This window comes from Eptesicus fuscus, chromosome 1, assembly GCF_027574615.1.
Source record: "Eptesicus fuscus isolate TK198812 chromosome 1, DD_ASM_mEF_20220401, whole genome shotgun sequence".
Taxonomy (NCBI): domain Eukaryota; kingdom Metazoa; phylum Chordata; class Mammalia; order Chiroptera; family Vespertilionidae; genus Eptesicus; species Eptesicus fuscus.
Window position 1 is genome coordinate 122505480 of NC_072473.1, and position 13508 is coordinate 122518987.

General features: G+C 39.7%; 1 protein-coding gene and 1 pseudogene across 3 annotated transcripts in view; one reads left to right on the forward strand and one right to left on the reverse strand.

Moving 5' to 3' along the window:
- The window catches only part of CUL4B (cullin 4B), a 78692-nt gene that overhangs the window by 22124 nt on the left and 43060 nt on the right, over nucleotides 1-13508 (forward strand). For 2 of the 3 annotated variants that reach the window (XM_028132046.2, XM_028132048.2), the window contains exons 1-3: nucleotides 472-524; nucleotides 1407-1958; nucleotides 4054-4169. In XM_028132046.2, coding sequence (XP_027987847.1) covers nucleotides 497-524; nucleotides 1407-1958; nucleotides 4054-4169 — 696 coding nt within the window. In that variant the 5' untranslated portion in view covers nucleotides 472-496. Of the gene's footprint in view, nucleotides 1-471; nucleotides 525-1406; nucleotides 1959-4053; nucleotides 4170-13508 lie in introns of those variants that run through there. The other variant, XM_054709830.1, reaches the window with a different exon arrangement.
- LOC114227936 (60S ribosomal protein L36a-like) lies at nucleotides 7666-8024 on the reverse strand (annotated as a pseudogene).

Consider the following 13508-nt stretch of genomic DNA (forward strand, 5'->3'; position numbering starts at 1 on the left):
AACCAAATCAAAAACTCCTTTTCTTGCTATCTAAACTGTTTTCCCATTCCTATCATGACATTCCTCCCTAGCAGCATAGTGGCATGATGATTTTTTTTTTTTTATCCACTTCGGGTTACTCCTTCCCTTGCCACTCCTTATTCCTTTATCTCTTTCAAAGTTTCCATTCTCCCTTCCGTTGCTCTTTACTTCCTCCCTTTCTCCATCCCTCTTTCCCTCCTCCCCTATTTTCCCATCTAGCTCACCCCGCCCCTCACAGTCACCACCTTCCCTCCCTTTCGGGATCCGTCCGGATCCCGTCTCCCACCACCTTTCTCCCCCCCCCCCCCCCCCCCCGCCCCGCGCCGGCGTTGCGTTCACAAAGCTCCAATCAGTAGCTCCGAAGGTGTCTCGAAGGCCCGCCCCCTCCGCCGGGGCCAAAGCTCTCACCCTTTTTTTCCCCCTCCCCCACACCCCCCAAGTCCTGCGGACCTGGGGGCTTCTGGATCTGGGAGCTATGAAAAGTATCTCTTCAGTCACTTCCGGTAAGGACGCTGCGGCACGGAGCTTCCCGCGGGACCGTTAAGGAGCCGGTGGGAGTTTCGGGGAGCAGGGTGAGGAGAGTGCTGCTTGGCTTGGGGAGGGAGGGAGGGAGAAGAGGGAGCAGGAGAGTGAGAGGGGGAGCGGGAGAGTGAACCGGGGGGCAGGAGAGGGAAAGGGAGGCGGGAGAGTGAGAGGGGGAGCGGGAGAGTGAAACGGGGGGCGGGAGAGTGAGGCGGGGGGAGAGCGGGCGAGAGCCCTAGAGTCCGAGCGTCCAGAGCACCTCGGTCGCTGCTTTCCCGCCGCCTGCCAGCTCCCCCGCCCCCCTGGAGACCGCAGTGCTTCTCTCCACCCTCCTCCACTCTCCGGTTCTGACACCGCCCCGCTCTAGCTGCCGCGTGACCGGAAGTAGCGCCATCTTTAGCCTCCCGTGCTATTGACAATAACAAGCCCCAGCTCGCTCCCCCTCCCCCCAGCCAGGGCAGCTCTCCTCCCTCCTAGAGGGAGAGAAGGGGGGGGGGGGGAGGAGCTGCCGCCTCACAGACTCACTGAGTCGCTTCTGCAGCAAGGGGGGGAGAGAGAGACCGAAAAGCTGGAAAGGCGGACGGTTTGGCCGTTTACCTGTCTGCCTTCTCATTCGCTCTCCCCCCCCCTTGTTCTGCTCGCTCCTGGTGTCAGCCTATCCGCCTTCCCAAACCCTCCCATTCCCCCGGTGTAGCCCCCCCCCCCTTCACTTTCCTTCTTGTCCTCTGTGTTTCTCCTCTCTTCTTTCTTCCCTTCCCCCTCTAGCATTGCCACCTTCTCTCCTACACGCACGCAAGGCACCTAAACGTAGGTTTTTGATGCTCCTCTGCCTCTTGACCCCGCTATTTTCATGTTTCCAACAGGTTTTTCTTCCCCCAATCCCTCAGCTGCTGCTGCTGCTCAGGAGGTCAGATCTGCCACTGATGGTAATACCAGCACCACTCCGCCCACCTCTGCCAAGAAGAGAAAGTTAAATAGCAGCAGCAGCAGCAGTAGCGGCAGTAACAGTAGTAACGAGAGAGACGACTTTGATTCTACCTCTCCCTCCTCTTCCACTCCTCCTTTACCACCTAGGGATTCGGCATCCCCTTCAACCTCGTCTTTCTGCGTGGGGGTTTCGTTGGCTGCTTCCAGCCACGTACCGATACAGAAGAAGCTGCGCTTTGAAGACACCCTGGAGTTTGTAGGTTTTGATGCGAAGATGGCTGAGGAATCCTCCTCCTCCTCCTCCTCCTCATCTTCACCAACTGCTGCAACATCTCAGCAGCAGCAACTTAAAAATAAGAGTATATTAATCTCTTCTGTGGCTTCAGTGCATCACGCAAACGGCCTGGCTAAATCTTCTACAACCGCCTCTAGCTTTGCTAACAGCAAGCCTGGCTCTGCTAAGAAGTTAGTGATCAAGAACTTTAAAGGTAACCAAGGCTAAAATCCATAATCACCTAAGAATTTGACACTTGAGAGCGGTCACGTGCCTATTTATGTTAATATATTAAACAGAATAGAGGTGGTCTAATGTTTTATGCATAATCAATGAGGTGGAGGGGAGGTCCTTTTTTAGGTGGAGGGTTCATTAGGGGTGGTTGGTATCCTTGTGCTGAAGCATACACTGGGGTGTTTCTGTGCAGGATTTTGAGATCTATCTCAGTTTATTGTAGCTAATCTGTTGTTCCTTATAATATTGACATTCGGTATGAGTGATCCGGATTTTACAGGTGAGAGATTTATATTCTAAAGAGCTTCCTTTATTTCAGGTGCACAGTCTTAGCACTGCTGGGATTTTTATTTTTGTGCTTCAGTAGGCCACATTCTCCAGTTTCTAGAAATGCAGGTAGCAATGATGATCATTTCATGCTCAGAGATTTATAGTTAGATTCATAATGTTGAGTACTATATTCTTGAAACTCAGTGGAAGCAATATTTGGAGAAAAATATTTATGATCTCTGCATTTCTTTCCAGAGGTAGGGTTTGGAAGTGAAAAATGGTGTATATACTCAGAAGTAGTAACTCTCTGTACCACTAATCTAAAGATAGGAAAAATTACTATACCTATATTTTACCATTAAAGTGGTTTTTAAAGTACTGACCTGCAGCTTTTCAGAACATTTGTTCATTTTTCTGTTCGAGATATGTGATTGAGAGTATAATGAATACATTGATATAAGTATAAAATTAGCAATTTAAAAAATGTCAGTTGAGCTGAATTAGTTTGCAGCTGTTGGCTGTGTTTCTATTTTTCTGACTTTTTCAACACTCTTAGCTGCAGGTAATAGATGCTAAACTGTTAAATGGAGAAGTAAATGAATGAACTAAAGTAATTACCAGATTAGTGCCTTGTGACTAAATATCAATATTGGGAAAATAGATTTTCCATGCTTGTGTTTTCAACATTAATTTAGAAATCAGGAATATGCTCTATTTTGTCTCAAGTAGAGGGTTATAGTGTTTATTTTTAACCTTTTTTTTTCTATCACTCCTCTTCCATTCCCAGGCTCTCAAGAGTGTGTTGTAATCTTCCTGATTTAATAGTAGACTTTTCTGAAGTAGATATAAATTACAATTGACTAATGTGTTCACTGTTTCACTTAAAATACATCGGTTTATAGCCAAGGGTTTTTAAATGGATGAGCTGTGATCCTAATTGCATTTGCATACTGGTTTCAGATTTTGTTTGGATTTTTTCTCTCCCTCTTAGAAACGGAAAACACTTTTTTAAGGCATTTAGATGTTTTAGTTTAAAAAATACTTGTTGCTGATAAAGGAAATTAAAGCCTGGATTAACATGTTCCTTTCCTTTCTGAAAATGCTACATTCTGAAGTCATTGAGGTGTTTTAATTTTTAAAAATCTCACTGTGCTCAATGTAGTTTAAATTCAAACCTGAATTAAAAATGGTTGTCTCCATTTATGTAGACCCTGCATAAATGTGGGGGCCAAACAGACTTGGATTAGAATCCCAATTTTGCCACTGACTGACTATAGTGACCTTGGGCAAACCTTACTAAATACATCTTCCAGCCTCAGTTTTCTCAGTTGCAAAATAGGGAAAAAGATATCTTGCTCAAGGCATTATTAGGAAAATTAAGATGTTTATAAAGTACCTTGTATATAATAGGTTCTCAGTATTTTAAAACTCAGGTATAAAATTCATGTGGACTGACTGAGGTTTTACACATGATGGAATAAGATCAGGATTGCTTTTTTTTGTCATTCTTGAATTTTTATTTTTTGAAGCAATACAGTCAATAGTAGGAAAAAACCTCACTTTCAGTTTTAATAGGTGACTCAAAATGACTTAAATAATACTCTGCCATTTCAAATTTTATTCTTTATACTAAGCCTAAATACAGTGGTTACTTGAGTATTCAGGTGTAATAATTATAAAGATCACAATTTACCCTTAAAAAGTAGTAATATTATTGTATTTTATGGATCCTTCTGTTGCTCTGACAAGTTGTGTTGCTCTGTCTTACATATTATTCTGATATCAACTTTTTATATGTTATCTAGATAAGCCTAAATTACCAGAAAACTACACAGATGAAACATGGCAGAAACTGAAAGAAGCAGTGGAAGCTATCCAGAATAGTACTTCCATTAAGTACAATTTAGAAGAACTCTATCAGGTATGTATTAATGTGGATAACCAGCTTTGGTCAGTGTAAACTGAGTTGGATGTATACGACTTTTATTTTATGTTTTTACATTTAGAAATTTTTTCAATTTTAGTTTACACTTAATATTATTCTGTATTAGTTTCATGTGTACAGCATAGTGGTTAGACAATCATATACTTTACAAAGTATTCTCCCTAATACAGGTCCTTATGTAGCCTTTTGGTTCCTCTCAAATTATAATTTCTTATTAATTTATGCACACTTTAATAAGCTATGGGTACAATCATATTGGTATAAATTGGGCTTATCTTGGACCCATCTGATTATGATTTACAATTAGGAGTACTTTCGTATAATAGAGGTTTTACAAAACTATGCCTGAATCCCAAAGATGATTTTTGGTGACTTGTCATTCTGTTGTACTTGCTAAGTTGTGTTACTCACCTATAGGAAAGGCCTCAAGAAATGCAGATATTCTCCATATACTTTTGTCTATCTCCTTCCTGTTAGCCTTTTCCCATTTCTTTTTCTTTTTGTGTTCTTACCTCCTGGGACACACCTTACACAAAAAAATGAGCTGCAGGTTGTAGCCCAGCAGCTTCGCATGAGGTCCAGGTTTGTTTTTCATGCTTAGCAAATGGGTCTGTACTTGAAGTGTGTAATTTAAATATACTCTTAAGGACAATTAATAATTTAGAATTCTTGCTACCAACTTATTTTGCCCTATTGAATTTTTAAAATTGATTTTATGGGAAGGAAGAGACAGAGAAACATAGATCAGTTGCCTCCCGAACGCGCCCTGACCAGGGATAGAACCTGCAACCTGGGTATGTGCCCTGACCAGGAATCAAACCTGCCACCTTTTTGGTGTATGGGATGATGCTCCAACCAACTGAGCCATGTTGGCCAGGGCTGTCCTACTGTATTTTTTTAAAATACATTTGTATTGATTTCAGAGAGGAAGGAAGAGAGAGAAACGTTAATGATGAGAATCATTGATCGGCTGCTTCCTGCACACCCTACACTGGGCAGCGAGCTCCCAACCCGGGCTAGTGCCCTGACTGGGAATCAAACCATGACCTCCTGGTTCAATCACTCTCAACCACTGAGCTACGCCAGCCCGTCTGCCTTACTATATTTTTGACACAACCAATTTAAGAAGTTATTTCGCATTATAGTATCAGCAGTTTTGTATTTAAAAAAAAATATTTCAGAGTCCAGTAGTTTGAGTTTTTGCATTAATGAGTAGCTTGTGAGAAATGATGTTGTTGGGTTGATCAGAATTCATAGTTTTATATATGTTCATTTTATCTATTTAAATATGTTTTTATTGATTTTATTTTATTATTATTATTTTTTAAAATATATTTTATTGATTTTTTACAGAGAGGAAGGGAGAGGGATAGAGAGCCAGAAACATCAATGAGAGAAACATCATCGATCAGCTGTCTCCAGTACATGCCCTTGACCGAAATCGAACCTGAGACCTTTCAGTCTGCAGGCCGATGCTCTATCCACTGAGCAAAACCAGCCAGGGCTGTTTTTATTGATTTTAGAGAGAGAGGGAGGGAGAGAGAAAAACATGGATTGGCTGCCTCCTGCACGTCCCTGCTGGGATTCAACCCGGGCATGTGCAACCCGGGCATGTGCCCTGACGGGATATCAAACCTGTTACCTCTTGGTGCATGAGAAGATGCTCAACCAACTGAGCCACACCATCCAGGGCTCATCTGTTTATTTTAGTTGCAGAGGTAGTATGGTGATTGACAAATCCTAGATTAGGATCTAGTTTTGATTGCAATTACCCTTTTGATCTTGGGCAAGGAACTCGGCTTTAGTTTCCTCCTCTGTAACATAGGGGGAAAATGCCTGTCCTATTTACCTCATGGGGTTGCTTATAAGAATCAAATAAAATGTGAAAAATACCTTGAAGCACTATGATACAGAAATATAAGTCAAACTTATTTCATAAGCCAGTGTGGCCTTTTCACTTGTGGTTTGTCAATTGAGATCACCATTTCCTGTTGCTGTGAAAATTAAATGAGTCAATGCATGCAAAACACTAAGAACAATGACCAACACATGGTAATAATGCTATGTAATACCATAAGCATTACAGTGCTGATACCTTAAGTATTATAATGCTATGTGTCAGGTAGTAGTAGTAGTACCTCAGCTATTGCTTCAGGATAAACCCACCTCATTTGGCTATGTTGTTAGATTCCTTACATGGCTTCTGAGTTGTACAACAATAAAAGTAGAATTACAGAGTTAAGAGTTAGAAAGGCCTTAAGAGATCATGTGATCTAATATCTTCGTCGAGTGCACATGGCAGCCTATAAAAGTTCATCTCTTATCTCATTTAAGCATAGAAACCCTTTGTGAAGTAGATAGGGTAGTAATTATTATCGCTATTCTACTAACAAGGAAACTGAGTCTCAAGGAAGTTAAATAATGTGCCCAGAGTCATATATTGGCATAGCAGGAGACTCAAGCTAAGATGCCCAAGTTTCTATTTCTAGTTCAGTGCACTTTCCCTACAATGCTGCCTCACTAATACACCATATAGCCCTTTAAATGCCTCTGTAGTGCAGTGTTTAAAGCAAATAGTTTTACTTTAGGAGAGAAAACTCGTCATCAAAGGTGATTTTTTCCATTTGTTCATATATAGGGTGTTTATTTGGATACACTGTACAGCATCTTTAATTTCTATGATGTACTTTCTTTAGTTCATATTTATGACATTGATTTTGGTTGTTAATTTACCTTGTTACTTTACCTTGAATATTTTTCTAGAGCTTTTGGGTTCAAAAATATTTTTCCTGATACATTGATTCTGTTATATCCATTTATGTTTTAAGAGCACATAGCTTATATTTTTATGTTTTTCTGTTTCTTGTACTTCAGAATTATTACCTGCTATTGTTCAATTGCATTGTTCTACCTAAAATCAGTGTTATAATTTTTTATTAAATATATTTTTATTGATTTCAGAGAGGAAGGGAGAAGGAGAGAGAAATAGAAACATCAATGAGGGGTGAGAATCATTGATCAGCTGCCTCCTACATGCCCTGGACTGGGTATCAAACCTGGGACCCTTCAGTCCGCAGGCCAACGCTCTTATCTACTGAGCCAAACTGGCTAGGGCAGTGTTATAACTTTTCACTATTTGCTTTTTTCATAGTAATTCACTACAGCTGCTAAAGTAAATTTAAAAGCAGTTGTGTCTAGCTCTTCTTTTAAAATATATATGTATTTTAATTGATTTCACAGAGAGAGAGAAACATCAATGATGAGAGAGAATCATTGATCAGCTGCCTCCTGCACGCCCCCTACTGGGGATCAAGCTCGCAACCCGGGCATGTACCCTTGACCGGAATCGAACCCAGGACCTTTCAGTCTGCAGGCCAGCACTATCCACTGAGACAAACCTGCTAGGGCTCTTTCGTTGTTGTTTTGAACATACCAAGATTTTACTGTCATATAATAAGACAAAATATGAAGCTTAGAGCTGGATCACTTGACCCTTTCTCTTCTTATCTCCTCCCAGTTCAAAATGCTTGCATCTCTTAATAGCTAGCATTCTCTTAGATCTGCAGTTAGGCTTAATGCATTCAAGCCTCAGCACAATCTTTTTTATAGTTTTAGCCTTTTTTCGGAAAATCGGCTTAGTCTGCCCACCATAGCCACTTTGCTTCCTGTCATAAGGCTGCTTTCCCTGAGCATACAATTCTTGTACTGTGTTACTCTGTGGGGTTGATGCTTGCCACACTTCTTACAGAAAGTTCGGCGGGTTTTAGGAACGTTCACTATGTTTTCGAGAGCGCTATCAGCAGGGAAAGGTCTTTTGTTGCTTTTGACCATAATTTTATAAATGCTTCTTTGGATTCTCAGAAAGATTATTTTGAGCTGTTCAAGTTCAAAAAAGGATAAAGGAAGTAAAATTATTTCATACCATCTGGATTTCAGGTGTGTGTTTGATTTTGACTGGTTGAAATGTAATTTAAAATTGAAACAATATAGAAGTATATAGTAAACCAAACAAAAGTTCTCCAAACCTCTCATTATCCATTTGACCCTCTCTCTATCCCTGATGTCACCATTTATATGACTTATATCTATGCAGAACTTTTTTCTGTGTTTGTAAAATCATTTTGCTTTAAAGCTTAAGCATGAAAGTCCCTAGGGTGGATTGCACGTACTGCTCCTAAGTTTTTAATTTCTGGGAAAGAACATGCTCTTCTGAGTGCATTAGCAGTACGCAGAGGTAGTCTTTTAGAAGTGATTTTAATTTTACTTTATATATATATATATATATATGTGTGTATATATATATATATATGTGTATATATATATATATATGTGTGTATATATATATATATAATTTCAGAGAGGGAGAGAGAGAGAAACATCAATGATGAGAGAGAATCATTGATCGGCTGCCTCCTGCAAACCCCACACCAGGGATCAAGCCCTGCAACCCAGGCATGTGTCCTGACCCTGAATCAAACCTCGAATTCTTTTTTTTTTCTTTTTGTTTTTTTTTTGTTTTTTATTCAAACCTCGAATTCTGGTTCATAGGTCAATGTTCAACCACTGAGCAATGCCGGCCCGGTCTAAAAGTAATTCTTATTTTTATTTTATTTTATTTTTGTAATCCACACCTGAGGATATTTTTCCATTGATTTTCAGAGAGAGGGCAAGACCGAGAAATATTGATGTGTTTCTCTCACACCAATTGTTTGCCTCCCACACACGCATAGACCAGGGTCTGTGATCTAGCCTGAAACCCAGGTACATGCCCTTGACCGGAGTCCAACCCAGGACCCTTCGGTCCGCAGGGCAATGCTCTATCCACTGAGCAAAATGAGCTAGGGATAAAAGTTATTTTTTAAATTATTTATTTATTTTTGTTATCTTTTAAAAGTTATTTTTAAATGAGATGATACCTGAGTATAATAATTACCTTTCCTTGACAACCTGGAACCCTATAAGAGTGAGGCAATGGTTAATGTTGTTTTGGTTTGGATTTCTTTTTGGTTAGTTGGTTTTTAATTGACTACAGATAGGAGTATGGTTAAATGCACTTCTTTTTAGTTGATTAGCCTGCTTTAGATTAGAGATCAGCCATTCATGATAACTCTGGGCAAGTTACTTCTCTAAGCCTTGGTTTCCACATTTAAAAAATGGGGAAAACTAACACAACCTATATGGCAAGGTTGTTTAATTATAAATAAAATACTGGGGAAAAGTACTTACTACAGTGCCTGCTATATATTCTGGTGTCATGGATGGTGATGATGATAATAATAATATACATATTTGAGTCTTTAAAAAAGATATCTGTCTTATATTACATTTTATTATATAACTCTAAAGCCACATGTTTTCAAATTCTAAATCCACATTGAGCCAGAACAGCTGGTTGAATAAATAGATTACATTCTAAATATGTATCAGTAGATACCATTAGCCAAATTGGAAGATAATAGAAAAAGAGAGGAGCTCTCTAGGAACAGTGTCCCTCTGCACTTTCTCAAGAATGTATCTTGTTTTTTTTAAAATATATTTTATTGATTTTTTACAGAGAGGGAGAGAGAGGGATAGAGAGTTAGAAACATCGATCAGCTGCCTCTTGCACACTCCCTACTGGGGATGTGCCCGCAACCAAGGTACATGCCCTTGACCGGATTCGAACCTGGGACCCTTGAGTCCGCAGGCCGACGCTCTATCCACTGAGCCAAACCGGTTTCGGCTGTATCTTGTTTTTACATGTGGTAGCTTAATAATTAGAATTTTGGTCTTGGCATGTGACTTTTTTTTACTAAATATTTTAAATAATGGGGTTATTTTCCTCAGGTTCTCAGCCTTTGTATGAATAGCTGTGCAGTGTTTTTAAATCATCTACCATTCTCGGAGCTGGCTACATCTGTATTTTTTCAGTTTTTTATATATGAAAGTTATTTATTCATTCATTTATTTATTTATTTTGGTTAATCATCACCCGAAGATATTTTTCCATTGATTTTTAGGGAGAGTGGAAGAGAGGGAAAGACAGAGAGAAACATCGATGTGAGAGAAACACATCGATTGGTTGCCTCCTGCAGGAGACCCGACCAGGGCCCGGGCCAGGGAGGAGCCTGCAATCCAGGTACGTGCCCTTGGGCGGAATTGAACCCAGGACCCTTTGGCCCGCAGGCCAATGCTCTATCCAGTGAGCCAAACCAGCTAGGGCAACGTTTATTCTTAATATAAATGCCTAGCTATTATCTTTAGAGGCAAGCCTAGTCCATTATTCAATTCTGATGAAAAGAACTTTGTATTAATAACGGGAACTCTTGCTTGTTTAGCTTTTTGTAAAATAACTTAAATAATGAACCTTTTTATTAATGATTAATTTATTGAGTAAATGACCACAAGACTGGAAGCAAATAGTTTTTCCATTTCAGTATATAGGTTATTATCTATTGTAAAATCTGGTTGTTTAATTAAGCATCCAATGGTTATAGGAGAGCAGTTAGAGTCTTAGCAGAGATGGATACGTTCTATATTGTATTTTATGTACATTTAACTTGTCACACTGTTGGTGTTTTTAAGCTTAGTCTATCATGTTATGTAGTGCTCTTTTATTAAAGTATAGTTGACGTATTTTTAGGAGTACAACATAGAGATTTGACAATTGTATACCTTATAAAATGATCACAATAAGTCTAGTTACCATCTATCACCATACAGAGTTATTACAATACTATTGACTATGTTCCCTATGCTGTACATTACATCCCCATTTTTCACCCATCTTTTAAACCCCCTTCCCTCTGTCAACTATCAGTTCTCTGTAGGAATCTGTTTCTGTGTTATTTTTTTGTTTGTTTTTAGATTCTACAAATAAGTGAAATCATACGGTATTTGTCTTCCTCTGACTTTTTTAACATAGCATCATACCCTCTAGGTCCATTCATTTTGTCACAAATGGCAAGTTTTCATTCTTTTTTATGGCTGAGTAATTTTCCTGTGTGTGTGTGTGTGTGTGTGTGTGTGCGCGCGCGCGCGCGCCACCACATCATCTTTATCCATTCATCTATTGATGAACACCTAGGTTGTTTCCAAAGGAGACATACAGATGGCCAACAGACACATGAAAAGATGCTTAACATCCCTAATCATTAGGGCAGCAATTTTGTTTTTTTTTTTTAACAAGCTCCCATATTTAAAAAATATATATATATATATATATTATTATATATTTATTTATTTATTATTGATTTCGGAGAGGAAGGGAGAGAGATAGAGAAATAGAAACATCAGTGATGAGCGAGAATCATTGATTGGTTGCCTCCTGCAAGTCCCCACTGGGGATCGAGCCCACAACCGGGGCATGTGCCCTTGGCTGGAATCGAACCTGGGACCCTTTAGTCCTCAGGCCAACGCTCTTATCCACTGAGCCAAACCGGCTAGGGCAGGGCAGCAATTTTCAATATTTTATAATATACATATATATTTTGGTATGCTACAGAATTTTAGTAACTAGTTTATATGTGCCATGAGATGAAAAAGGTTGAAAATCGCTGTATTAGGGGAAATGCAAATCAAAACCACAATGAGATATCACCTCATACTTGTCAGATGGCTATTATCAAAAAGACAACAAATAAGTGTTAGTGATGATGTGGAGCAAAGGGTACTCTCCTGCACCATTGGGGAGAACATAAATTGGTGTATCCACTATGGGAAAAAAGTATGAAGGTTCCTTAAAAATAGAACTGCCAGTCCTGGCTAGTGTGGCTCAGTGATTAGAGTGTCGGCCCTCGCACGGAAAGATTGCAGGTTCAGGTCTGGTCAAGGGCACGTACCTGGGTTGCAAGTTCATTTCTGGTCCTGGTTGGGGCACGTGTGGAAGGCAACCAATCAATCTGTCTCTCTCACATCGATGTTTCTGTCTCTCCCTCCCTTCCACTCTCTCTAAAAATCAGTTGGAAAAAATATCCTCAGGTAAAGATAAAAAAAAAAAAAATTGAGTTGCCATATGACTTTGTAATTTCACTTCTGGGTATTTATCTAAAGGAAATAAAACACCAACTTGGAAAGATATATGTGCACCCCTATGTTCATTGCAGCATTATTTACACTAGCCAAGATATGGAAACAACCTACGTATCCACTAATAGATGAATGTATTGCTCTTCCTTTTATTGAATTATTAATACTATCCCTGCTGCCCTAGCTGGTTTGGCTCAGTGGATAGATTGTCCTCCTGTGTACAGAAGGGCCCTGGGTTCAGTTCTGGTAAAGGACACATGCCCTGGTTGTGGACTTGATCAATAGGGGGCATGCAGGAGGCAACCAGTCAATGATTCTCATCATTGATGTTTCTATCTCTCTCTCTCCCCCTCTCCCTTCCTCTCTGAAATCAATAAAAAATATATTTAAAAAATACCATCCCTGCTACTTTAAAAAAATGTGCAACTATAAATTCTTAGGCCTTGATAATCATAGTCTTAATTCCTCCTTGCTATATGTAAAAAGAAAAATAATTTAGGTTTCATTGTCTGTCTTCCTTTCTGCAAATTCTTAGTTTTTGCTATATTGTATATTTAAAAAAAAAAACCACATTTATTTATTTATTTTTATTCCTCACCCGAGGATATTTTTCCATTGATTTTTAGAGAGAGTAGAAGGGAGTGAGAGAGAGAGAGAGAGAGAGAGAGAGAGAGAGAGAGAAACATCAATGTGAGAGAGAGACACAGATTGGTTGCATGCACGCCCAACCTGGGACTGGGGATCGAGCCTACAACTGAGGTAGGTGCCCTTGACTGGAATCAAACCCTGGGACCCTTCAGTCCACAGGCTGATGCTCTATCCACTGAGCCACACTGGCTAGGGTGATTGTTAGTCATTTTTATTAGATGTAAAAAGAGAGTTAATGTAGGTTTTATTTCTGTATTAGTTGTTGAAAAGTTTTTTGATGTATTTTGTTTCTTTAAACATATGGGTTGAAAAATAAGACACAACCCATTAGGCCAATGACCAGAGTTCAGCACCGTGGTGGGAATTTAATATCTTTCTTATTTCTGGCATTGTTAAATTAGAAAAATTTCTAGATTTCCTCCCTTACTATTTTTAAGTCTTTTTTATTTAATCCTCACCCAAGGATATGTTTATTGATTTTAGAGAGGGGAAGGGAGAGAGGGAGGGAGAACGGGAGGGAGAGAAAGAGAAAGAAACATCTATAGGGTTGCCTCCCATATGCCCCCTACCGGGGGTCCAACCTGCAACCTAGGTATGTGCTCTGACTGGGAATTGGACCCACAACCTTTTGGTATAAGAGATGATGCTCCAATCAACTGA